At 37.1% G+C, this 25588-nt stretch overlaps 5 protein-coding genes across 7 annotated transcripts in view; 1 reads left to right on the top strand and 4 right to left on the bottom strand.

The window, feature by feature from the left end:
* Positions 1 to 2120: 2120 nt before the first annotated feature.
* LOC144551989 (putative calcium-binding protein CML18) lies at positions 2121 to 3110 on the bottom strand. Its single transcript, XM_078300100.1, has 2 exons — positions 2651 to 3110; positions 2121 to 2523 (listed from the first exon to the last, which is right to left on the bottom strand). Exons 1-2 carry the CDS (start codon positions 2985 to 2987, stop codon positions 2342 to 2344), a joined length of 519 nt encoding a protein of 172 aa, XP_078156226.1. The 5' UTR covers positions 2988 to 3110; the 3' UTR covers positions 2121 to 2341.
* A 2514-nt stretch (positions 3111 to 5624) lies between these two features.
* SAMBA (valine-tRNA ligase) lies at positions 5625 to 6702 on the bottom strand. The gene is made up of 3 exons (XM_078299892.1): positions 6423 to 6702; positions 6219 to 6329; positions 5625 to 5848 (listed from the first exon to the last, which is right to left on the bottom strand). Exons 1-3 carry the CDS (start codon positions 6574 to 6576, stop codon positions 5784 to 5786), a joined length of 330 nt encoding a protein of 109 aa, XP_078156018.1. The 5' UTR covers positions 6577 to 6702; the 3' UTR covers positions 5625 to 5783.
* Positions 6703 to 6900: 198 nt separating this feature from the next.
* LOC144551784 (NADH dehydrogenase [ubiquinone] 1 beta subcomplex subunit 10-B-like) overlaps positions 6901 to 25588 on the top strand; it is an 80744-nt gene continuing 62056 nt past the window's right edge. Inside the window, exons 1-3 of one of the 2 annotated variants that reach the window (XM_078299893.1) lie at positions 6901 to 7254; positions 7394 to 7447; positions 8171 to 8435. In XM_078299893.1, the coding sequence (XP_078156019.1) occupies positions 6972 to 7254; positions 7394 to 7422 (312 nt within the window). In that variant the 5' untranslated portion in view covers positions 6901 to 6971 and the 3' untranslated portion in view covers positions 7423 to 7447; positions 8171 to 8435. Of the gene's footprint in view, positions 7255 to 7393; positions 7448 to 8170; positions 8436 to 25588 lie in introns of those variants that run through there. The other variant, XM_078299894.1, reaches the window with a different exon arrangement.
* LOC144551782 (heat stress transcription factor A-1-like) lies at positions 9457 to 12141 on the bottom strand. Its single transcript, XM_078299891.1, has 3 exons — positions 11732 to 12141; positions 11260 to 11586; positions 9457 to 10455 (listed from the first exon to the last, which is right to left on the bottom strand). The coding sequence occupies exons 1-3, from the start codon at positions 12008 to 12010 to the stop codon at positions 9592 to 9594; spliced, it is 1470 nt and encodes a 489-aa protein (XP_078156017.1). The 5' UTR covers positions 12011 to 12141; the 3' UTR covers positions 9457 to 9591.
* On the bottom strand, positions 15583 to 20581 carry LOC144551781 (alpha,alpha-trehalose-phosphate synthase [UDP-forming] 5-like). Of its 2 annotated transcripts, none has more exons than XM_078299888.1 (4): positions 20226 to 20581; positions 17625 to 19668; positions 16868 to 17141; positions 15583 to 16057 (listed from the first exon to the last, which is right to left on the bottom strand). In XM_078299888.1, exons 2-4 carry the CDS (start codon positions 19631 to 19633, stop codon positions 15755 to 15757), a joined length of 2586 nt encoding a protein of 861 aa, XP_078156014.1. In that variant the 5' UTR covers positions 19634 to 19668; positions 20226 to 20581; the 3' UTR covers positions 15583 to 15754. The 2 variants fall into 2 exon arrangements, with proteins under 2 accessions (XP_078156014.1, XP_078156015.1); XM_078299889.1 differs by having other exon boundaries at positions 20291 to 20581.

The following is a 25588-nucleotide window of genomic DNA, read 5'->3' as shown; positions in this document are numbered from 1 at the left end:
AAATTCTCAAGCTGATATCAAGAGGCCATAATCAAGGTAAAAATCAAAAGTTGAATAAGAGCTACTTTTAATGAAGCTTGGCAGAGCTTGTATTGATGTGCAGGTACAAAAAATCGGTGAAATATTAGTCGCTGAAACATGCCAGAGACCCGTTGGGGACAAGTTGGGGCTGGTTATCATTTTACTATCAGAAGCTCAAGGAAACTTTGAATCAGCTTTGAGAGTACACATCATTAGTAACTTTAAAAAATAAACTTTTTGTTGTTTCAAAAAAATAAATAATAAATAAACCTGCTTAAGCAAAGTTGTACATCTCTTGTGCTTCTAATGTGCCAGCCACCACTCTAATTGCTACAAGGAAACCCGACGTGGAATAACAGAATCCACACAAACGGTTAAATCCAGATTTGCTATATTGCATTGGAGGTGTCACTCTTAGTAAAAACCCCTCAAACAAGAAATCAAGAAAGATACAGGATAGCCACATAAGCAAAAACTCGGGTCAAATTTTGGTTATGGTACCTACATTTTTTGTGTTTTTTATTATTTGAAATGTTCTGTGCTGGGTCCATAGTTTGGTCTGATTTTGCATCTTTCAAGTTATAGAAGTCTTGACCTTATCTGATAAACTGATACAACAAAAGGTTAAACAAAGCTAACCTGATAACATGATGACCTAATTTGAAGGAACCCGACTTATGTTAGTGCAGTTGAAGGTTATTTGGAATTTACACTTGACAGTCGATTTAATGTGGCGGGTCCAAGTCGAGATTGGTGCCTCTAATGGCCAGGTTCCATGAAGTGTTTGTTTATAAAGGTGAAATGCACTTCTTTAATAATGAAAATAGAATAGGCAAAGGACAATTAATGAAAAAGAGTGTCTCTGTTTCGCTTGGGTGAAATGATTCAAAGTTGATAAAATGGATATACCAGCCACAGATATCAGGTGATTTCAAAATCTTGCTAGTGATATCAAACGTGGATAGATCGCAGTATCATTTCTCTTTTTTTTATAAGATGCTTTATTTTTGTATCTTGATAATTTTGTCTTAATATTCAAAGGGGGTAGCTTTCACAAAATATAAAATATAGGAAATGGTTAGCACAATTTATATATATATACACATGATGCCTATGCTGTGGCCACCGGTGTGTGTCTTTTTGTATACGTGCAAATCCCTGTCATCTTTTTTTAATTGTGCTTGTGACTTGTGAGCGTGGCACTAAGCAGGGTGTCAGCATGATGAAAGTTTTGTTATTTTGCTTAAAATTATCAACATAAATAAATATGCTGGATTGACTTTAACTTTAAATCCAAGTATGAGGGATTTTGTTGAATAGCATTTTTAATTTAGTCAAATTGAATGATGTAACTGATCTATAATCCTATATAAGTTATCTTATGTTATATTATATATCAAAAAAATTGGTCCATAAAGCAAAAAAAAGATGTTTAAGTTGTCAAATCATTTTTAAATCAGTGAGAGAGAAAATATTTGATACAGTACATCCCGACTATTTACATTAATTGATCTATATATAATCGGTAGATTCAAGACAGATTTCATTGGGCTTCATTAATTGCAGCCCAAATTATAGCTTTGTAATCCTAAAACAATTTTAATTGCTCCAAATTAAAATGGATAGTTTAAATTAGCTGGAAGAAATATAGTATAGACTAGTATACACCTCGTTGAACCTCTCACTGGTTGGTGCGTGGTGAGTGGTGAGTAAAACATCATTGGAGTCTTTCTCAGCACAAAAGATTTGCAAATTATGATGTAACTGGCACTATATTAATCATCTGTTACATCTCTATCTGATTTTGAATGTTTTCTTTTCTTATACTAGAAATTGATAGATAGTCTGGTACATCATATCTCCGCTATGCTATTGCACTTATTAAGTATGATACTTATTTGTTGTTATCATTCGAATTAGCTCCTTCAATTAACTGCAAGTTGGTATTAAAGGATCTGCTACTGCCACTCTGCCAGTACCAGTATGAAATCACCTGTCATTCTTTTCACACAATTATTCAAGTACCAATAATAACTTCCTTCACCTTCACATGTATGATGTATCTATCTTATTCTTATCTAAGTTGTACCATCTTAATAAAAAATTGCAAATAGTTCCAATATTACGTAAAGTTATCAAAAAGAACATAATTAAGTAGAAAAAAAAAAAAAAACAACTAACTCTAATAAAGTGTTTTTTGTCCTCTATAGCTTTGAAACAGCCCCAACAAACTAAAACAAAGAATAGAAAAGAATAGAATTACACATACATACATACATGCCAAAAGAGTTTTGAGTGAGCAAGAGCAAGAGCAAGCAAGTCACGGCCAGGAGTTATCAAAGGCAGCGGCGGTAATTGCACGTGCAAACTCATGGAAGTTGATCTGACCGTCTCCATCGGTATCGGCCTCCTTAATCATACCAGTAAGCTCTTCAGCGGTTAGCGCATGTCCTAATTTTGCCATAGAGTGTGCCAGCTCAGCAGCAGTTATATACCCATTGCCTGATCGCCTCATAGTATTATTGTATTGTATTGTATTTTATTGAACAATTAAAATTAATTAATAAGCAAATTAACAATTGATATAAAGATTAAATAAGTTCAAATAAAATAACCCTCATTTGATTACCATCTCGATCAAACATGTGAAAGAGGTGTTTCAATTGATCCTGGGAGTAGGGGCAATTGTTGGAAAGGAGGTCAGGTGAGACTAATGCGACGAATTCAGAGAACTCAACAAGGCCATTTGAATTTATGTCAGCTCGTTGGATGAGGGCATCCAGTTGGTCTTGAGTCGGCTTCAGGCCAAGAGATCGAAGAAGTGATCTAAGCTCGAGTTGTGTGAGGCTGCCATCGTTGTTTCGGTCGTATGATCTAAATATTTCTCGCAATTGAACGACTTGCTCTTCATCTAGGCTTGATTGTTGGTCTTCGACGTTGCCGTTGCCGTTGCTGGTACTCATCATGTCTAATTTGGTTATTGTTTTGAGATGGAATATTAATTATCAATCAAATTGGGAGAGGGAAGAGGGAAGAGGGAAGAGGGAAGACTCCAGGCTAGTTACGATCGAATAATATCAAATTGGGAGAAATGGCAGTGTCTGTCGGACGGAGGAGGAATTAATCGGTCGGCATCAGCGATTCCCTTTTCGTTTGAATAAATTAAGCTTAATTTCCAAGGAGAAAGAAAGTGTGTTTTGTGTTTTGTGTTTTGTTTCAATTTCAATCTCAAATTCTCAATCAATCAAAGCCCTCCCTGACCAAATGGCCTGCAAGCGCAATCCTGCAAGCCCAATTTATTAATTTATTTCCTACGTGCAGGTGCAGGTGCAGGTGCAGGTGCAGCGTGCGACTAATTTTTTTCTCGTGTGTTGGAATTAGATCTGTGACAGTGACCCTTTATATTTGGAATTCATTTCTTTTTCGAACTTAAATGAAAAAAAAAAACGATACTTTTTGTTGTCATGTATTATTCATTTTTGTTATTTTTTAACTTTAATCATGCCTGTTGGCCTTTTACCCCCAAAAGTGGCCAAAAGGCATTTCGTATTTTCTTTAATCTTTTAAAAGGGACAACGATTTTGATAACTTTTGTAAGTGATATTAACTTTTCTTTTTACTTTCTGCCCAAAGCGTGAAAGGTCACAAAATCTGCTCACGTTCAATGTTAATGGAATGCTCATTATTAAAGCTCTCTTTAAACGTTAAATTAGCGACGACGGATACTGGATAGATATTAATTATCTAAATTTGTGGCGACTTATCAGAACCGTTGGTTTCTGAATTGCGGATGGACAATACGATACGATACGACCCCGCCACCCATTCCATTCCATTCCATTCCATGGCTATTGTCTCATTGTCTCTCACAACTCCTCCTCCTCTATCTACTCTCCTCCCCCAACCCAACCCAAACCCCTCTCTCTTCTAAAAATGCAGCGCCTGTCAATCGGGTCCCCGTCCAGAGTACACGTCATCGCCAGAGAGGTGGCTCCCACAGCACCGGAGGAGGAGATAAGACCAGAGAAACCAATCCGACAGAGCTATACAACGAAAGAGAGGTTGGTGCATGTCATACCTGTGCTCACCCTGCTGTGCGTGCTAGTTCTCTACCTCTCTTCACACGATCTGTCCTCCAATGCTGCTCTAGTTTCTACTACTACAGATACAGCGAGCTTTGGTGATGCATCGCGTTTTATACACTCCAACTCCAATTGTACATAGGGCTCTCTTAATTAATTACCTTAAATATTCTAAGTAATTAATTCTATAATCTATATGTATATATATATATATATATATATGGAATTTCTTTCTGATTATTGTTTAATTTACTGTGGCAGTGCCAGTGGCAGTGATTACTGAAATGGGGAGGTATGAAGGTGAAGCGGCAGGTGCGATCGTCAATCACCGTCCATTGAAGGGGAATACAAAACTTGGTATCCGAAAACTGGGATCCGTTAAGGAACAAGGATCCGCATGCAGGTGAGTCAATAACTACTGATCAGTAGCCGCTGGATGTGCTAGCGGCTGATGTATGACTATGAATCTATGATGATGATGAATCAAACGAGTGAGTGAGTGAGTGAGGAAGCAGATTAATCTAATTTAAGTTCCTTCCCTTTGAATGTTGAATGTTGAATGTTGAATGTGACCGTTACAGGAGTGGAGTTCCTTCTCCTTTATTGTTTTTGTTTTTATTTTTGTTTTTATTTTTATTATTATTATTTTTATTTTAATTGACAAGTGGAGAGGAGAGGAGTGGAGTGGTGTCAACTTGTCATTCTCGGAGAGTGTACTGTACTGTACTAGCTTTAATGTCCGAATGCATTGAGGAGTGTGGAGCCTTGCAAGGTACGAGCAATGAGCTGGATCCAACTCCAACTTGGAGGACTCTGCCTTTTCCCACTTCATATATGTTATGGCGGTTACTGCTGTAGTTGTTCCTGCAATCACCCAGTTTATCACACAGAGAGAATCTCCAATTTCTGAATCAATTCATCAACTGGCATCCCAATAATTTAATAGAATATAAAAACCATGGCAATTGTATTTGTATTCAATTCATCAGCCTTCATCACAATTATGACTGTGTTTTGCATTTTGATGCCATGCCACTAGGAATATTTGGACATGTAAAGGGAAGTTTTGGTGGATATTTGTGAATAGATTTTATAGCAATCTTTTTTCATTTTCTTTTTGAGGGAAGATTGATTGATTGATTGTATAGCAATCAGCGACAAATTATTTGCCACAGCCACAGCCACAGCCACAGATGATGAAATAAAATAAATAGAAGACAGCAGCATCCATCCCGTGAATCCCCTGCTGCTGCTGCTGACAAGTGATAAAAGATCCTATTCCTATCCACTTCTCTTTCTTAAATCCCAATTTTAAGATGCCATGGCCCATCAGAGTTGAGACTGGATCCATTTTAGGTTTAGTGGGCCGGAGTTATATAATAATGCATGCTCATGCTCATGCTCTCCTATTACTTTTAAAGGCAAGGGCATGAATAAGAATAATAGTGGATAAATAAATTTAAATCCTTTAACAAACTACTCCATCTATGATGCAAACAAATAGAAATAGAAATAGAAATAGAAATAGAAATAGGAAATAGGTGGGGTTGGCAACCCGGTAACTTACAAAATATTGATTTGCAAAGAACAAATATGAGACATAAACTGCTCGTAGGTTAGCAAAATAATACAAAGAATCAAAATGCCCACCCAACAACAGTTTTGCTTAATTATTCCATCTCAGAAATTTGAAGTTTTCTTCTGTCCTTGGAGTCTTTCTTCATCTCTTTTGGCGAAATTACTACCTAGAAAGTAGTAATTTCTATTAGGGATAAATTGATTGAACAAAGCTTATATTATTTGGTGTTCATATATAGGAAAATGTTTCACTTGCCCGCATAAAAGAAAGGTAACTGTCAATCAAGGTAAACTCCCTAAATACTTTTTATATGTATGATAATTCTATTAAATTTGATTGATTCATGAAAGCAACAGTAACAGTGATCAACCAAAAACCTACTACAGGCCTGGCCTGGCCTGGTACATATAACACACACCAGTAGGCAGTAGCAGCCTGCACCAGAACCAGTACATATAACACACACCAGTAGGCAGTAGCAGCCTGCACCAGAACCAGAACCAGATTGCTGAAGTAGAAAAATAGAAGAAGCATACCAGATCGATAGAAGAAATAAGGTTTGGATTGAGGCTGTGTAAACTTCCAACTATCATCTTCCAAGGATTTGACAACTTTGTCCAAATCTTCCATTACTTCTGATCTTAAAGCTGCAATTAATACAACCACATCACATCACATCACATAAAAGGATTAGAAGGGGGGGAGGGAGTTGGATGAAGAAAAGAAAAGCAAAGACGAACCAGAGAGATTTTCTTCCTTGCGATCAATAGCTGCGATGGCTTCAAGATTGTAGTGGAAAGTGACGGAGTCGTCGGCCGCCACTCCACCCGGGGTGCTTCCGCCTGTGGCCCCCACGCTCGTGGCCGACACCGTCGATCTCGCCGGAGAACTCATTCCAATCTTTGTTTGTGCTGTGCGTGCCTTATGAGTTAGTTGTGTTTAGAATTTAGATTAGAGTGCTCACACAAATCCAATCCCGCTAATCATAATTTATTTATTTCTTTCTTTCTTTGTGCTGTGCGTGCCTTAGTATAGTATAGTATAGTATAGTATAGAAGCCTATTTTATACAGAGTGAGTCAGCCTTTCTAAAAAAGGCCCATAAATTTCCCCAATTTATATCATTCGGGCTTTAAGCCCTTTTCTATTCTAGGCCCGGCCCGTATTATTTTATTTTGCACTTTAAGCCCTTTTCTATTCTCCACCATCGTCAATCAGAATTGGGAGGCGAGGAGGCTGCGAGAGAGAAGAGGGAAGCGAGCGAGAGCGAGAGCGAGAGCGAGAGCGAAGATGGTGCGAAAGTCGAAGGTGGAGTTCGATGAGGCGGCGCCGGATATCGACCTTTCAAATCCCTATGGAGACCCTGTGGCGATGCTTGACTACCGTGAGTACCTTGTGCGCGAGAAATGGATCCAGATCGAGACCGCCAAGATCCTGCGCGATCGCCTACGCTGGTGCTACCGCGTCGAGGGCATTAACCATCACCAAAAGTGTGCCCACCTCGTCGAGCAGTACCTCGATGCTACACGTGGTGTCGGCTGGGGCAAGGAATCTCGTCCCATGGAACTCCACGGTTTGTTTGTTGATTCATTTCTGCTTCTAAATCAGTAGTTTATCAGACCGACCTTATTTATCAAATTTTGTTTGGTTGTTATTGCATTCATCTTCCTGAAGTCTGAACTGATCTGATTTGGTCTGTTGATTGATTGCAGGTCCTAAGAAGGAGGTGGATGCTGAGTAGGTCTCATTCAGTTGATGCTTCTCAGGTTGATGGGATGGTTTCCTTAATTCAAATGCTATATTTCTATTTTGTTTCCTCGTTTTGTCTAGTTTCTTTTCTAATTGGGTTTTATATATTTGTTTTAGGTATGTTTTATTTAGTGAAGGTTTATTTAACAGAATATATAGCCTAACATACATAGCTTGTAGTTTTCATTGACCTCTTTAAGAAAAATAAGAGGGCCATTGATTTTGAGCTTGTGTAGGCTAATGCTAACCCTTGCATCAATAACAACATGAAATAGCTTACTACTTTTTCAATCACAGTTCATCAAACCAATTCTATCCTTCCAATATGGCTTTCATATCAATTAAAGCTTCAATATTACAATCACTGTGCTTGCTCTCCTGCAGTATGTTCTTTATGTACTTTATTTTATCCATCTTAAATTTTTTACTTGTAGTGGTTTTCTGTTTTATTGTGGGAACATCTGTTTGTGTAAATATTGTATACTCTTATAAGAGGTGATAAAAATTGTCATAACTGTCAGCGGTTATTACAACGGCGGAAAAATTATTACCATGGAATTGTGTTTTGTATTGTTATGTTCTCAATTTTCCTAAATGATATTGAAGATTGAGCAGTTATAGTAGTTCAACTAATTTTTGTATCCTAAAGCAACTGATGACTATTTTAGAATGAAGAGTCCAGCATCTTCAACATAAAAAAACAAAGAGATTGATTGCTTTTGTTTTACTCTCAATTTCAGATGGATCAAGCAATGGAATTGGGGATGATACTTCATTGAAGTGGATTAATCAGTTGCATCTCTTCAAAAAAAAAAAAAAAATTTTGTTTTCTTCTGTATCATTTTGCAGAAGCTTGTTCTCTGGAACAGTTAATAATGTATGGTCCAGAAGTACAGTTATTCTCTAGAACCAAGTATTTCCTTTCTTTGTTTGAAACAGAAATCAATGTCACTCTGGTTATGAATTTTACTTTCCATGTGTTACAAAATTTAACTGACTGATCAAGGGAGATAGTTTCATGTGTTGCTGAATTTTGCCAACCAAGGAATGTGGTATAGCTTCATGTGTTACACACAGTTTTCAGCTCCCAGACCTTTAATGAAAGGCGTTTGATAAAACATTGTAGCAATTCTCTATCCCTTCAGAAGCAAAAGGTATACTGCGCGTACAAAGAGGAAAAAAAAAAAAAAGCACCCCCAACCAACTTGGTTGGCTTTCTTAATAACTGTCGATCCGAATAGAGAAGTCCCAGTCGATCAAAAGTAAGTTGAGGTTTCGCAAAATTAATCTTAACATACGTTGAAGACGTTCCACCGTTTGTTTCAAATGAAATATTAGTGGTCTAAGCATTATGGGGAAACAAACAAAAAGCATACTACTAAAATTGCTTCGATTGCACCGTGTTCAAAATTTTCTTAGAAATGACAAATATTCTGAATGAACAAAACTGTTTATTGAACCTTGCAAAAGTACTCATCGAAAACATCAATGCAACAGAAACATGTATATACTGTCTAAATCTATTGCGACCCCCCTCCCCCCCACCTGATAAAAACACAGTAAAATTTGACTTGACCAGAAATACCTACACAGCCTGTCCTAATCATAAATCATCCCCCCGCCCAATTAATATGAAAACTCAACATCACAAGTGCTCTAGAACCCGACCTTAGATGAACTGACTCAACATCCCCCAGAGGGTCTAGAGCTCCGACTGACCAGGAATCCAAGCCAACTAAACCCAGATCACAGAGCTGCATGTCCCAAAACTAGAATTACTGACCAGGAATCCAAGCCAACTAAACCCAGATCGCAGAGCTGCATGTCCCAAAACTAGAATGAACGGAAATAATAAAATTTCCCAAGGATGAACCAGACAGTTTAGAGATAACAACCCAAGGTTCAACTGATCCAAACAGCAAGTGACCTTAAAGACCCAAACGAACAGGCCAAACCATGGGAAACACCAGTCTCCCTCCCCAAAGAAACCCAATTGCCAATTCTAACCTATTTATCCAGAAAGGGGGGCAGAGAACAGAGAAAATCTAAGCCACAAACCCAAGTTTACATAGTAAATTCCACAAAGACAAGGTAGTAAAATTACTATTGAGTTACAACAAAAAAATAACCCAAAATTATAGCATTCCTAGCATATTTATATTCAGGCCTGGCGATCCGAAGAGAGGAGTCCCATTTGTTCGGTCAAGTTCTCCATATTCTGACAACTACTGTCATTTTCATCCCACAACCTCTGTTGCATCTGGTTCACCTCCATTCTGGTCGAATCAACCTCTTCTGTCTCTCCAGAAATCGGCGAGTCCAAAAACTGCTCCCAAAATGAGTCAATAATCCCAGGAAGCCTATCATCATCTTCAGTATACATCAGCTCATCGGTATCAATAAGGACAGCATCATCAGACTCCTCGGGTATTGGGTTCAGGAAGTTTCCCTCCGGACCTGGCATCACAAACTCATCTCCATTGCCTATCCCAACCTCAGGCACTATATCTTGTAAATTAGGAAACTCTGGCAAACTGGGTGATTGGATCTTAACAGGTGATTGGATCTCAGGAGCACCAGTGGCAGAGGGAGGACAGATGGCAGAGAATGCTGAGCTTGCAGTCATGCATGGGACCTCTGAGAGAGTCACACCTGAAACTCGGTTAGGGCTAGGGCCAGCAGTATCAAAAGCAGAGTTCTCCAAGAGAAACCCAGAACTGTCAGGGTTGTTGGGGAAGTTCCCGACTCGACTGGTTGTTGGGTTTGTAGTGTCCATGCTCATAATTTTCATAAGCATGGCCTTGGCAGCCTCATTGATTAGAGGCTGGTATTTTATTATCTGGCCATCACTGCTGGTTGTGCCACTTTCATTGGCACCCCCTTGTTTTGGGAGACGACGTTTTTTACTGCTAGCTGTGATCCGACGGCTGGGATCATTTTGTTGCACAAATTGTGCAAGGAAGCCTGGGCTCTGCATGGCCTTAGCTAGGAATGACATCATCTGCTGCTGACGTTGCTCCATACCCTGTGTACACATTGGTGAAAGAGTAAGTAGGCATTAGCTCCTTAGTGCTAAATATTAAGCTACAATCATAAATTTATGCACTGAATATTAGCACTAATCAAATGCCTATGCATGCAGTGCGGGGATACAATAAATAGATAGATAGCACTGAAGTTTTAAGTGGTAAAAAAAAAATTAAATTTATATCACCAATTACATTTTAACACAGAAGTAATAAAAAAGTTAAAAGAGATGATAAGATAGGTGGAGAATGGAGTTTAACATAAAAAAGGATTCAAGGTATGTGAGTTTGGAGGCTAAATGGTTGTACAGGACGCATGTGTGATTAACAAGATAATAGATGCTGTAAATCCATCGAATATTATATATATTTCATAGTCCATGTTTGCTAAGGGAAGATAGACTAGACCAGCCTCTTCGAATCTGATAATTGCTCCTACTAGAAGGTAATTAACCTTGAGCTGTCAGACAGATCTCAATTTCATCATATTTCTCCTTTTTTTTTTGAAAGTATTAATTTTTTTGTGAGACTTCAAACAACGATTAAAGCTATAATCACAAGGCTTAATATTAAAGCTCCAAAAAATGGGGTTAAACGGAACTTTGTTAAAAGTCAAATACCTACAATGACAAAGTATGAACATCTTAGTAGTATTGTACCCACCATTTCGGAACATACACTGGTCTATATCAAATTCCATTTGTTGCTGGTTAACAAAGGTCATATGAGCTTAATACAGTTCTAAAAATATTCACCAATATACGATACTGGTCAGGTAGGGTATGAGTAAAAAAAGTACGCACTTGAAGTCGTTTCCCTAGGGTTTGGAGCTGGTGGTCAGTGGACTGCTGCTGCTGCCTGAGGCGAACGAGCTCTTGCATGAGGACGTTTTTGTCCCTCTTGAGGCGCTCAATTTCCTCTTCTAAACCAAACTTGCCGACCTCGACACAAGAGGCGACACTAGGGTTTTGGGGTGGGGTTTGATGGTGCTGGGGTTGATTGGGGGTGGAGGCAGTGTTGGAAGGATGAGATGATTTTCTCCTGGTGATGGTTTTTAAAAGGTGCTTCTGGCCGCGTAAGAAACCCTCGTTGGCAAATTCCCATCTATCAGGGTCAATCTTTCTAAATCCCTACACAAACAACCAAGAAAGAAATCCCCAACACTTTTTATTGAAATGAATTTGAATTAACCCAGTTTGCAGGCAGGTTTGGGAATCTGAAAAAAGTATTTAATAGAATTGAGAAAGAGAGAATTGAATTGAATTGAATTGATACATAGGTATTGAGCTGGCGAACGAAGGAGGAGAAGTTATTATGCTTGAAATATTTAGGCAAAAGATCTCTTGCGAACTCGGGCGTGTTCCACACTACAAAGCTGTTATTACCCGCTCCCCAAGAAACAACTGCATCTGTCGATGGATCGTCTACCATCTCGTACGTCTTGCTCAAAAATGGGGGCGGACCCGCCGCCAACGCCGCCGGAGAAGGAGCAACTCCATTCCCTCCCGACGAACTACCGGAGCTTGGAGTCGGAGATGGCCCGTTGGGATCCATGCGAGCGATCAGAGAGAAAGAGAGAGAGAGAGATTAGGGTTTTGATTTCAAAGTGACTATTGATCCAGGAAGAGATGGGACCATCGGAATCGGAGGAGGAGAGGAGAAGAGAAGAGAAGAGAAGAGAGAAGGACGATACGATGTACGGCTCTACCTAAGCACTAGCACTAGCACTAGGGATTTTTTTTTTCTTTTGGGAACCCATTCCTCCAATTCTCATTTATATCTCTCCAGTCATTTTCAGAAACGGATAACTCCTCTCCCTAATAGACGTCGGATGTCAATCCAAGTCACATGCCTGCATCTCAAATATCTCATCCACATTGTCCTACTGGAGTTCACTATCAATATCATATTAAAAAACCAATACAAAAATTTCAAAAAACATAAAATATTATCTCCAACCATATTTTAATATAGATATTATAATAAACTTTAAAAATAAAAATAAAAAATACGAGCGACGATAAGATACGAAAGAGATAAGGCATTTTAACCTAACTCGCTTTTTTTTTTTGAACAAGAAGAAGAAACTATTATAAAATAAAGATGAACAAGTATAAAGAAGAATAAATAAGATAAAGAGAAAAAAGATGACAATCTCTTTATTCATACATTTCTCATATGTGTATAATACAAGATTACAAAGGCTCTATTTATAGGCCACAAATTGTGAATGAAAAACCATTTAAATTAATTACAATAATAAATGAGAAAATAAATTCCAATAGTAGTGGGGGTGGTGAAGAATGAATGTTGGGAGTTATGGACATCCACATTAATAATTTATTCATAACATTCTCCATTTGATGTCCATTACCTAAGAATATGGCTCATTAAAACCTTACTAGGAAAAATCCTGTGGGATAAAACCTAGTGAAGGAAAAAGAGTACAATATTCTTCTAAATATGCAACTACAGCCTTACTAGGAAAACCCAGTGGGAAAAACCATAGTTAAGGAAAATATAGTGCATATTAACTCCCCCTCATGATAGCATCAATCAAGATCTTTAAATCAGCAAACTCCAGTATTACGAACTAGTTTTTCGAATATTGCAGTAGGGAGCGCCTTAGTGAATAAATCTGCTTGATTTTTCACTTCAATGGATTTGCTGAATATTAATAACATTATTCTTTTGGAGATCACTAGTTTTTCGAATATTGCAGTAGGGAGCGCCTTAGTGAATAAATCTGCTTGATTTTTCACTTCAATGGATTTGCTGAATATTAATAACATTATTCTTTTGGAGATCATGTGTGAAAAAGAATTTTGGTGAAATATGTTTTGTTTTATCTCCTTTAATGTATCATTCTTTTCATTGAGCAATACATACAATATTATATTCATATATGATCTTCAGGATCATTTCTCTAAAAGACAATCTACATGTCTGACGAATGTGTTGAATCACAGATCTTAACCAAACACATACTTGACTTGCTTTTGTATATTGCTAAATTTTCTCATAGGTAGCGAAATATATGTTTAATTATATGCCAATATCTTCGCGTGGGAGAAGAACTATATCTTACTAATAAATTTACTATAAATGATATATCATGTATTGTATGCCCATCAAGATAAGTGCTCATATTGCACTGAGATATGGTACTTCGGGACCAAATAGTTCTTCATCATTTTCTCGAGGTCTAAATGATCTTTATTCACATATAATGATCTTACAACCATCGAAATGCTTAATGAATGTTATTTATCCATATAAAATTATTTTAGCACTGTTGCAATATAATTTTCTTGATGCATAAAATATCATTTTTAAATGTTCAATTTGCAATCCAATGCAAAATTTTATTCTTCCAAGATCTTTCATCTCAAATTCTTCCTTTAAATAATTTATTCTTTTGGAAGCTCTTTAGGAGTTCCAATGATACTTAGATCATCAACATAAACTACAATTATAATAAAATCATTTATATATCTTTTCATGAAAATACATGGACAGGTCGTATCATTCTTATATCCATGTTTCAATAAATATTCACTTAAACGATTATAGCATATGCGTCCATATTGCTTTAATGGATATAAAGATTTATTCAATTTAACTGAATAATGTTCTCGAGAACCTAAATTACATGATTCAGGCATCTTAAATCTTTCAGAGATTTTCATATAAATATCATTATCAAGAGAGCCATTTAAATAGGCTGTAACAATATCCATTAGGTGCAAATTAAGTTCTTCATGGACTGCCACACTAATTATATATCAAAAAGTTGTTGCATCTACCACAGGTGAGTATATCTCAAAATTTCACATTTCTCATTTTATTTTCTCATAAATATTCATTTATATCCTACTGATTTTATACCTTGAGGTACAAGGACTACAGGTCCAAAAACTTTTCATTTTTCAAGAGAGTTTAACTCTACCTCAATTGCATCTTTCTATTTTGGCCAATCATTTCTTTGTCGACATTCTGTAATAGTCTTCTAGTCATGATCCTCAATATTTATTATGTTTAGCGCTATATTATATACAAAAATATTATTGATATCAATTTCATCTTGGTTCCATCTTATTTCATTTATGATATAATTTATCGAGATCTCTTTATTTTCATGAATTTCATATACTTGAGTTTCTGCTGGAACTCCAATATTATTTATAAATTTGATTCTCTTCTGGAGCTTTACCTGAAATTATCATATCCTCGATTTGATCATTTTCATTCTTTGCTCCTTTTTTTCGAGGATTTTTTTTTTATATTTGGAACCGATTGATCTTCCACGCTTCATGCGTGTTCTAATTAGTCTGTCCAACAGGGACATCGACTTTAATTGGAGCATTAGCAGCTGGTACATGTGATTTGGTCACTTTCTTTGAGTCTGTAATTGTGTCTAGCAATTTATTCGCTAATATTTGCAAATGAATTATCATTTGAATATTTAGTTCACAGAGCACTAGGAGTATCTAGAAATTATTTGGGTCTTAACATTCAATTTCAGAGTTAATATTGTGCCTTATAATTTGACAATTTTAACATATAGTGAATCCATTTATTTTTAAATTATCACAAAAATAACCTTAATCACAAACTATAGTAAAAATAATAATTTTTAACCTGATTTTTTTTATCAAACTATTTAGATGGAAAAATTATTTTTAAGGAGTGCATTGATAATTTTAAATTTTTATTAAAAAATTAAAATTAAATAAAAATAATAACTATTTTTTAATAATTTAAGTATTTGATTGAGCATTTCTAAGATTTCGATGAGCACAATAACTTTTCACAATTTCAATAAAATAACAATTTTTTTAAAGTATTTCAAACTAAGAAATTTATATTAAATTGGCAGTTTTGACTTTTTGGTAGATATCCTCTCGGAAGTAATTTTTTTTTTTTTTTTTTTTTTTGCGTAATGGGTTTTGGAGCAAGAAATTTATATTAAATTGGCAGGAGAGAAGATAACCGCGCGCCATGTGAACGACGCTCGCAAGCCTTGTTGAACAGCTCGGATGTACGTACGTTCGGAGAAAGAAAAAACAAAAAAATGAGAAAAATCGCCTGATCTGATCAGCATATATAAGAAGAAGAACAAGCAGCAGCTTAAGCAACGACACCAGATATTAAATCTCCCACTAGTTTTTATTACGAATCAACATAACATATTCTTCATCACTCCATAAACACAACCAAATTTCATGTTACCAGCATATAAACATAAACATGATTCAGCTAATCACTGCACATTTTGCCAAATGAAGTTGCCACAATTCAAGCCAATCGAGGGCCACTAGAGGAAGAATCAGAGAAATTTGCAAGTCCCTGAAGCATTCGAAGGATCTCTGACGAGTCCTCCAAGTAATACTTGGCCTTGCTGGGTTTCTGGCCCACAGTACAGGCAAAAACCTCTGCCACCGGGGACAGAACAGGCCCTGTTGCTGCTGCCTGGTTTATAACCTCAAACATGTCCTCGTCAGACCTGTCATCGCCTATGCAGAGAACAAAGTCAGCTCTGATGCTTTTCTCTTGCAACTCTGACAGGATACGCACTGCCACCAGGCCTTTCGTTACACCCTGAAACAAATTAAGATGTCTGTTTAGCTTTGCTAGAAATGTGCTTTCCTTTTGGATATATTGACACATACGTCGACAAAAATTTCATATATGCGCCGGCAATATGACAAGTATCTCAAGTTACCCCTGAAAACATCTAGGATACACCAGAGGTAGAGCCGGAAAATTGAGATCGGAAGGGTTGAAAAATCTTATGTAGTGTAATTTTCATTTATGAGAAGGGCCAAAAATTTTAGTTCTAGCAAAAATTACAGTCTGAAGGACAAAAATGCAAATTTTCAATTTACAGGAGAGCATGGCCCCCCTCTGCTCCCCCTCCCTCTGGCCCTGGTTACCACCGACATTCCTGTTTTCTTATTTTTAACTGATACTTCAGTATGGTTTATTTGTAGTTTGCACTGAGGGCTTTTTTCGTTTTTGATAGGATATAAATGATAGTTCTTTCATATTATCCTTTCTTTATTGCAATCAAGATAGTCACCATTTTTTCCCAAATGTTGAAGGACTTTATTGATTTCTCAAGCTGGATGCTTCATCATTCTATAATTCAATCAATCACTAAAACAGGGACGATGCTTTCTAGAACTTGCCCTTTTCGGTGCAATACCATAAGCTAGCAGTATAATAATATATTAACATGGAATGGCTTGACCACAACTAAAGCAATGCACTAAGAAATCTCAATACTATACACGTGTACTGGTACCTGAACTTGTGTGATTCATATAACATGCACCACCATAACAGTCAAAATGGTAAGTGGCAGGTCTGTGACTGCATGTACTTGACAGGAAGGAAAAATAGACTGACCTGAGGCTTGACCTCGACATAATGGTGGCCGGTTTTAACAGTAACGGGCTCGTTCGAGAGAACGCTCTCCAAATGCGACAAAAGCTCCTTGGCCTGACATGATCCAAAATCCGGATCTGCATACTGGTACTGCCACACGAGTGCGCTCTCTGTGGCATGTATGGACGCTCCATCAGTTGTCTCTGTGTAAAGTTTCATGATTGGCTCAGCTATCTGTTTCCACTCAAAATCAGTAAGTGGTACAGTGGTTTCCCATTCCGATTCTTTATTTTTCCTGAAAAAAGATTTACAAGCTTCCAAAAATTATCACCTGATACATTTGAACAATTGATCATTAATGATTTAGTTTCAGTTCATGTACTGCTGTAATTTCCTGTATTAAAACATGTTTATTTGAATTAATATATAATAAGTTTGTTGCTTGGCCTTGTATTGCTTATTTCTGCTCTCTGGTAGATACCAGCACCTGCCTAATGGGGCAATCCCTGCTCTTCTTTTGGTTCCAATCTAATTCCTGTATAATGGCTCATGGGCGATGGATGATAGTGCTACGTACATGTAGCAGGTAACAGCTAATGCATACAAAATTATATTTTTGTTTCAATTTACTTAATTATCGGATGAATGTTCTATTCTGCTAAGTTCATTTAGTTAGGACATCAAGCCTTTTCATAGTACAAGTCACAGCTAATACTGGAAAATACTAATCAGTATGCGTAGTGACCTGACGTTGATACTCAGCTATAAAACAAAGTACCTTATGAAGTAGCCATGCTCTGCTGCTATGACAAGCCTCTCATCAAAGGAGAACCAGCGGCTCATGGTTTCCTTATTTATCCCACTGACAAGGTAAACGGTGTTTTGTGGGTCCTGGCACAAGCTAGTAATGACTCTTAAACTCTCCTCTGTGGGCCCTCTTTCGATAGAAAACTGGGGCATCAGTGCCCCATCATAATCCAATAAAATCATACGGTTTCTTGACCTTTTATAAGCTGACAAGATATGCTCCACCGATAGCTTTCTAAAATTCGGGTCAAGAGCTACAATCCGATAACTCAACCCGAACCCAACACTCCAGCATCTCCTCTTGCCGTGGTCCTTACATGCCCTCTCCAAATCATTCACAAAACTGTTCGCCCAATAAGACACATCATGAGTGCTCACGTATCGGTAATTCTTTTCGTGCCTAAGTTGTCTTTCCATATCACCCATATAGAGTGCAGAATGCATAGCCTCCGAAACAGATTCGATATTCCATGGGTTTACCCGGATTGCTCCGCTAAGAGAAGGGGAGCACCCGATAAACTCTGACACCACCAACACACTCTTCTTTGGGCTGAATGGGTCTCGGGCCAAAACCTGATCCAGGCTGCTATTACCATGCCTGGATATTGTGTACTCATAAGGTATCAAATTCATACCATCTCGTACTGCTGTAACCAAACAACAATCAGCTACAAGGTAAAAAGCTACTCTCTCATAAAACTGAAGTGGGTTGTCAATAAGCACAACTGGGTCATATCCTGGCAATCTGTATTTCTTATTTATCCTTTCTGCAGTTGAATAAGTCTCTGCTTGTACCTCTTGCACGTCTCGGCCACGGCCTCTTGCTGGGTTTGCTATCTGTACAAGTACCACTTTTCCTATCCAGTCGGCATGCTGCTCCAGCAATTGCTCCATTGCTAAAAGCTTTAAACTAATCCCTTTAAAGATATCCATATCATCAACACCCAACAAAACAACAAGGTTTTTGAAGCGTTCAGAGAGCTCAGCGACCCGCAACCCGGTTACATCATGATCCATTACCTGTTTCAACTGCTCCATGTGGATCCCAACTGGTAAAATCTTAATATTGACAGTACGCCCATAATATTCAACACCGATATAACCCCTTTTTGACTGGTATGTCACACCTAGTAAGCGGCTGCAACAGGACAGAAAATGCCGGGCATAGTCAAAAGTGTGAAACCCGATAAGGTCTGCATTGAGTAGAGCACGCAAAATCTCATCTCTTACAGGAAGTGTGCGGTAAATCTCGGATGAAGGAAAAGGACTGTGTAAGAAGAACCCTAATTTGAGCCGGTTGAACCTTTTTCTCAAGAAGGTTGGCAAAACCATTAAATGGTAATCATGTACCCATACAAAATCCTCATCAGGGTTTATCACCTCCATGACCTTATCAGCAAATATTTTGTTCACAGAAACATATGCCTGCCACAAAGACTGGTCGAATCGACCGCCTAATTCAGGAGAAAGAGGTAGCATGTAGTGAAATAACGGCCATAAATGCTGTTTGCAAAAACCATGGTAAAATTTCGAAAAAAGGTCTGCCGGTAGAAAAGCCGGTACGCAATTAAATGTCTCCAGTAATATTTGTGCCACCTCATCTTGTTCTGTCATGTCAATTTCTTCTCTTAAACAGCCGATATAAGTAAGATCTAGATTGTCATCTACGCCATCTTTCAGTTGTAAAAGGAGAGAATCTTCATCCCAGGTGAAGTACCATCCTTTATCATCGGTACGGCGGTGGGCCCGTATTGGTAGTTGATTGCTTACTATGATAAGCTTTTCTCTTTGGACTGATGAGGGTGCATCAGAACCCGCGCTGCTGATAGGGTTTTCTTCTTCTAACTCAGAGATTATACCAGCTGCCGTCATGACTCGGTTTAAACGCCTGCTGACATTGCCCGTAACAGTATTGGTACTGGTTTTAGGTGAATCACAGGAGATGAGGTCTAGTAAGTTTGAATAGGATCTTGAGACCATTTTTTTTTTATAAAGTGTGCAAAGAATAGACTACCCTGCATTTCAAATATAGAAAAGAAAAATTAAATTCAAGTGATATAATGAAGAATAATTCAAAATTAAAGCAAGTCAATACCTGGCAGTGGCAGTAATAAAATTCAAGTGAGAAAAAGATTATTTACTAATCTGTGGGTCCTCTGCAGGAATGGACAGACAGACAGATTGATAAATGATAATCAATCATACTAATAGACAAAAACAATAGAGTAAGTTTTAAGTAAGTTATTATAATTGAAGATATATATATTTTTAGGAGGGGCATTTATGACCATCTGGGGTTATTTTAGACATTTATTTATTTTTCTTTGGAAATAATTGGTGATGAGAAGAAAATGACATTTGATATTGTCCATAGCCGTAGTTTGGGAAGGGGGACAAACATTACATTTTGTTTGGCTATGCAAGAGCCAACAAATTAATTAAACTAGAAACCAAAAATAGAGTAGAGGTAACAATTTAATGAGACCACATTCCATGCATGCATGAAGAAATAAGCACTAAACAAACACTTGACTAAATCTCAAAATCTAAAAAGGAGGGGCTTTCTTTCTACCTCACTAAGAAGATTAAGATAAGCACCGCACCGCACCGCACCGCGCCACGAAGAAGGGAAATTACCTTTTTCTCTTTCGTCCTCCTTGTTTTTGAATGGGAGGCGGAGGCGGAGGCGTCGAATTCAAAGAAAGATCGCCACAAAAATTAAGAGGGAGGAGGTTGGGAGAAGCGAATCAAAGAGTAAAAAACAGAGAGCGAGCGATATGAAGTTGGGACCTTGGAACTCGCAATCCGTCGCAATCGATCAGCATCTCTTTCTCTTCTATTATATTATTTCTATTATATATAATTCAGTGTAGTTTTGTTTTCTCTTTTCTCTATGGCTCTATGCTTTTCTCTTCTCTCTGATTCCAAGTCTCCGTCAGTATCATTTGGTACAGACAAAAGAAAGCTGGAGAGAGAAATCAAATCTTTTGCTGCCTTTGAATGTGTGTGGACTGTCGATGGAGGATGGCACTACAACTACAACTACATGTTATCCATTTCTCCATAATACATATGCACTTAAATATGTAACGGGTCAAACCACCACATATACTGACCCTCTTTCGATAAAATACCTACGTATACTTTACAGGAGATGAATAAGAGAATCTCGTCACCTGTATATCTTATTGCATTATTTTTGTGAAGCGGGCTGTTTCCCAAATAATTTTACTACTCACTATATCACACATCTACATAAAAAAGTTGCAGAAATTTTGGATTGCAAGGACAGAGATACTCGCACTCATAGATTAGTGGGACATAGGCGTCAATTCTTGGTTGTACTCGGCGCACAACACAACACAACACAACACAACACAACACAGCACAGCATTTTGAAATTAATAGATAGACTAGTATCATACCCGTGCGTTGCAACGGGGACATATTATAAGAAACTAATATATCAATGAAAATAATAATTATCTAAAAATTAAAACACATGTTAATAGAACATTTATATGATTATGTATTTTTAATTAACTTTAATCGTGATCTCTGATAACAATTTAGAACACACACACATTGATATATTCTATATCGGAAATATATTCTAAATTGCCCACACCAATATGTATATAAACAAAGAAAGAGAAATAAGGAAATAAAAAAAAATGATTTCCATTGTGATCCGTATAGAAACGAAGAAGTAAGGAAACAATAAATAAGAAAATGGAAGGTGGAGTCTTCTCAATTGAAGATGAGAAATATGGAAACAAAAAAAAAGAAACGGATAAATATATCGCTAAATTTCAGAATTTATTTAATTTTAATTGTAACGTATCGTGTGGCAGCATATGTGGTGGGTATGTTTTTAACTAAATTTAGACTTCTATATATAAAACAGATACATTTAATCAAAAGAAGACAAAAATATGTAATTGGAGAGCTGAGATCAAATCCGAAGTTTCATCTCTCAAACGTAGTCGTTGGCGGATCGGACACCCAACGTGCTTAATAATATAATAGAGATATGTTTTTGACTCATGCGGCCAGCATATGCGGTCGTGGTCTCGTGGAGTGGAGTTGGTGTGCCACCGTAAATATATAGCACATAATTAAGCAGTGCAGTGCAGAGCAAAATTATCTTCAAGTTATCGCAAGTGCGCAAAATCAAACAAATGGCATGCATGTGACAACTTGTTCAAGTGCTACAAGTTCACTTCTCTCAGTTAAAGTTTAAAAAGCGGACTTCAAATATCTCATATCTTTCGTGTCTCATGTTCTTCATTTTCATTTCTAAAGTTTAAACAGTCGATCCGATTCGTTCGACGTGATCTTCATCAAATATAATTGGAGACCACATTTTATTATTTTTATTATTTTTTTGAATTTTTTTTCACTATATTTTCAAATAGATACAAAATTATTGTTTCTAGATAGTCCAAAAATAGTGATTTTGCACTAATTTAAAAAATAGCTTAAAAAAAGTATCAAATTTGGTCTCCATGTACATCTAAATTTGGATATCATGTTGAATGACTCAAATCACTGTTTGGACTTCATAAACGAAGAAAAAAAATGTGAGACACGATTAGAACTAAAAGACAATCTATTTGAATTTTTGAACGCTTCTCAAGTTTAAAATAGAGTGAGTCTATGGTACTATGCATATTACGATTTGGCACTGTGCTACGGCTCTATATTCGAGTTTTCAAATTCTAACGGTCGATCTGAACCGTTCATCTTGTTCTCCATATTAATATGTGTTTGGAGACCAAATTTTACATTTTTTTGAAATTTATTTACTATTTTTTTAGATTTATTGAAAATCACTGTTTTTGGATGGTCCAGAATTTTCAGATCAAGTGATTTTCCAAATATCTAAAAAAATAGTACAAAAATTTCAAAAAATGTAAAATTTGGTCTCCAAACACATATTAATATGGAGAACAAGATGAACGGTTCGGATTTGAAAACTCGAATATAGAGCCGTAGCACGGTAACAACCCGTGATATGCATAGTACCATAGACTCACTCTTAAAATAATGACAAACTTGTACTTGAACTATTTGGCTCTTATTTTCTAGAATACGGACATTAATTGGTTTCGGTAAAATAAACGAAGCATTTCGATACGTCATACAAGTTATTAATATTAAAAAAAAAATTACAAGATCAAGATAAACATTCAGAGTTTGTTCGGCCTCCAATTGGATATGGGTATGGGCATAGAAATTGAATTGAAAAGTACTGCTTTCGTGAAAAAAAAAATTCAGATAACGCACCCGAACAGAGCCTCAATGCAAAAAAATAAAATTACTTTTGAGCCTCCAAAGTTTTCAATGACGAGGCATTATAAAATTTAGAGAAAAAGTAACTTCCCCTGGGCTACAGTCTCCCGAAAATCCTCGCGTATAAAAGTCTTTCCTTTTTAGCTTAGTTCCGACGCGCTTTCAACTGCCATAATTTCAAGTACAATATGTATGTTCACAGGATAATATGTGTATGTTTACAGGATAATATGTGTATGTTTACAGGATAATATGTGTATGTTCACAGGATACTATGTGTATGTTCACAGAAGGTGGTCTCCAACAGCTGTCACGCGTTTTCAACAGCTGTTACGCGTTTTTAACAGTTTTCACGCGTTTTCATCTGGGACCACGCAGTTTCATCTGCAGAACATCCATTGAACTTGTTTATAGGATTATTTTCATAGTATTATAGGATTTAATGAACTTGTTTATAAAATTAGTGTAAAAAGTTCGGAGATTTTCAGAAGACTGAGGACCGGGAACTGTTAGCTGCTTCCTAAAATTTAATAATAATATAGAGGACCACCAATAATTTGGAACTTTTTTCCTGCCATCTCGTCCCTGTAAGCAATCATTCCATGAAAAAGAGAGCAATAAAATTAACCCAAACAAATCATGACATGTAACAATTTTATAGTTGTGATATATTTTACTATGATGATTTCAAATTTATACGATTCAAAGAGTACCTTTTCGGTCCAAATCAACAACCACGATTCGTTGGTGTGTGCTTGAAAAAGGAGAATCAAAATATGATGTTGTTTTCTATTATTTTTTATTTTCTTACGATAGCATCGGCATTAGAACATATTGTGTAGCCGTGTAGATTAATATTAGTCAAGATTACGATGGAACTATTAATATAAGTGGGGAGATTAAGGGTCTCAAATCATTGATTCTAAAAGAGAACGGGTTCGCATATTACGTGCATTGTTGGGCCCATCAATTGCAACGAACTCTTGTTGCGGTAGCCAGACATCATCAAAAGATTGGAGAATTATTTATCAAGATTTCTAATATTATCAATGTTGTTCGCGGATCTTGTAAAAGAGATGAACTATTATGTAAGAAGCGGAAAATTGAAATCGTGAAAGCTCTTTCAAATTATGAGATTGTAACCGGAAGAGATTTGAACCAAGAAATGACTCTAGCACCGTGGCACGTGCAGGTGATACCGTGATACTCGATGGGTTCTCATTTGAGGACTTTAAATATTTTGCTAACACTATTTTCAGTCATTCTTTTTTTTCGTTTTCTTTTGGATTCTTACATGACCGGTAGGTCTACAAATTATCACCACTATTTCCTAACAAATCTAATCCTTCTAACCTACCCCGATTAGCCAAGTTATGAGGGATATGCATCTCATTCCTTTCTCTGCTATAGTAAATAAATTTGAGATTATATCCACTTGACTTTGGATTTGCCAAGCTTTCTAGACTTCTGGAAACGATCTCCAATCATGGATTTGGGATTGCCTATGAGCCAATGAATCAACAACTTCTTTAGAGCCTGAGCATACCATTCCTTCAGAGAAGTCGTTAGCTAACAACAGGTTGTAGCCTTCCAAAACTGCCATTGCCTCAACTTGAGAAGCATTCAGTGCCAAAACCGATCTAGATACCCAAGCAATAGTGTCTGTTCCAAAACAGAGATGAGCTCATATTCTAGCTTTGTTATCAGTAGACCATGAGCCGTCTACATAACAAATTGGAATAGCCAAGTCACTTGGATTAGGTAGGTTATGCGGTATGTGAATAGGTTGCAGGTTGGAACTCAAAATTTCACTGCACTGGTTGAGTGTTAGGTTGTAGTAGATGTTGCATGCTTGGATGTTTGGTTGCTTGCCTTCAAACACATCTTCGTTTCTCACTCTCCAAATGGCCCAAGCTATCCAAACAAATTGCTGGACTTCCATTTCAAATAGAGATTCCGTGATTAATTTCTAGATTTGACCAAACGAACCTTGGAGAGCATATGATCTCAAATTCAGGGAAGAACCACACCAAGCTGTCCTTGGGAAATCACAACCAAACAGTGCATGTTCTACTGTTTCAGCATTCCTTCTGCACAACTGACAATCAACTGGTACCGCCTGTATTCTAGCCCCTAAGACCCCTTTAACTGGTAGAGCATTGTTGATGCATCTCCAGATGAAGAGTTTTAGTTTTGGCATCAACCCCTTTGCCTTCCATAGCCCCATCCATATCTTTTTGTCACTGACTATGCCCTCATCCCTCCTAATCATTTGATACGCCTTTTTAATTGAAAATTTACCATCTTTAGAGAATGCAAAAAGAAGGGTATCTGGTACCTCTCTATGAATTGGTACAGTCAAGGAAATGTGGAGGGCAAGCTGAAAACCGAAGATAGATTGTAACAATTGGAAGTCCCATGAGTTGGATTGAGTGCAGATTAAAGCACTGACCTTCAATCTTCTTTGCATGTCAGAAGAATGCAGAAGAGCTTCCCATCCTTGGAACCATGGGTGGCAGTATACTGATATAGAGTCCCCTGATCCGACCTTCCAGCAAAGGTGCTGCTGCAATAGGGACTTAACACCAACTATATTCCTCCATAATATAGTGCACTGATAGGTACGTTTGGATAGCCAGA

This window comes from Carex rostrata, chromosome 3 (genome assembly GCF_964058835.1).
Source record: "Carex rostrata chromosome 3, lpCarRost1.2, whole genome shotgun sequence".
NCBI lineage: Eukaryota > Viridiplantae > Streptophyta > Magnoliopsida > Poales > Cyperaceae > Carex > Carex rostrata.
This window is presented reverse-complemented; position numbering and strand designations above follow the sequence as displayed.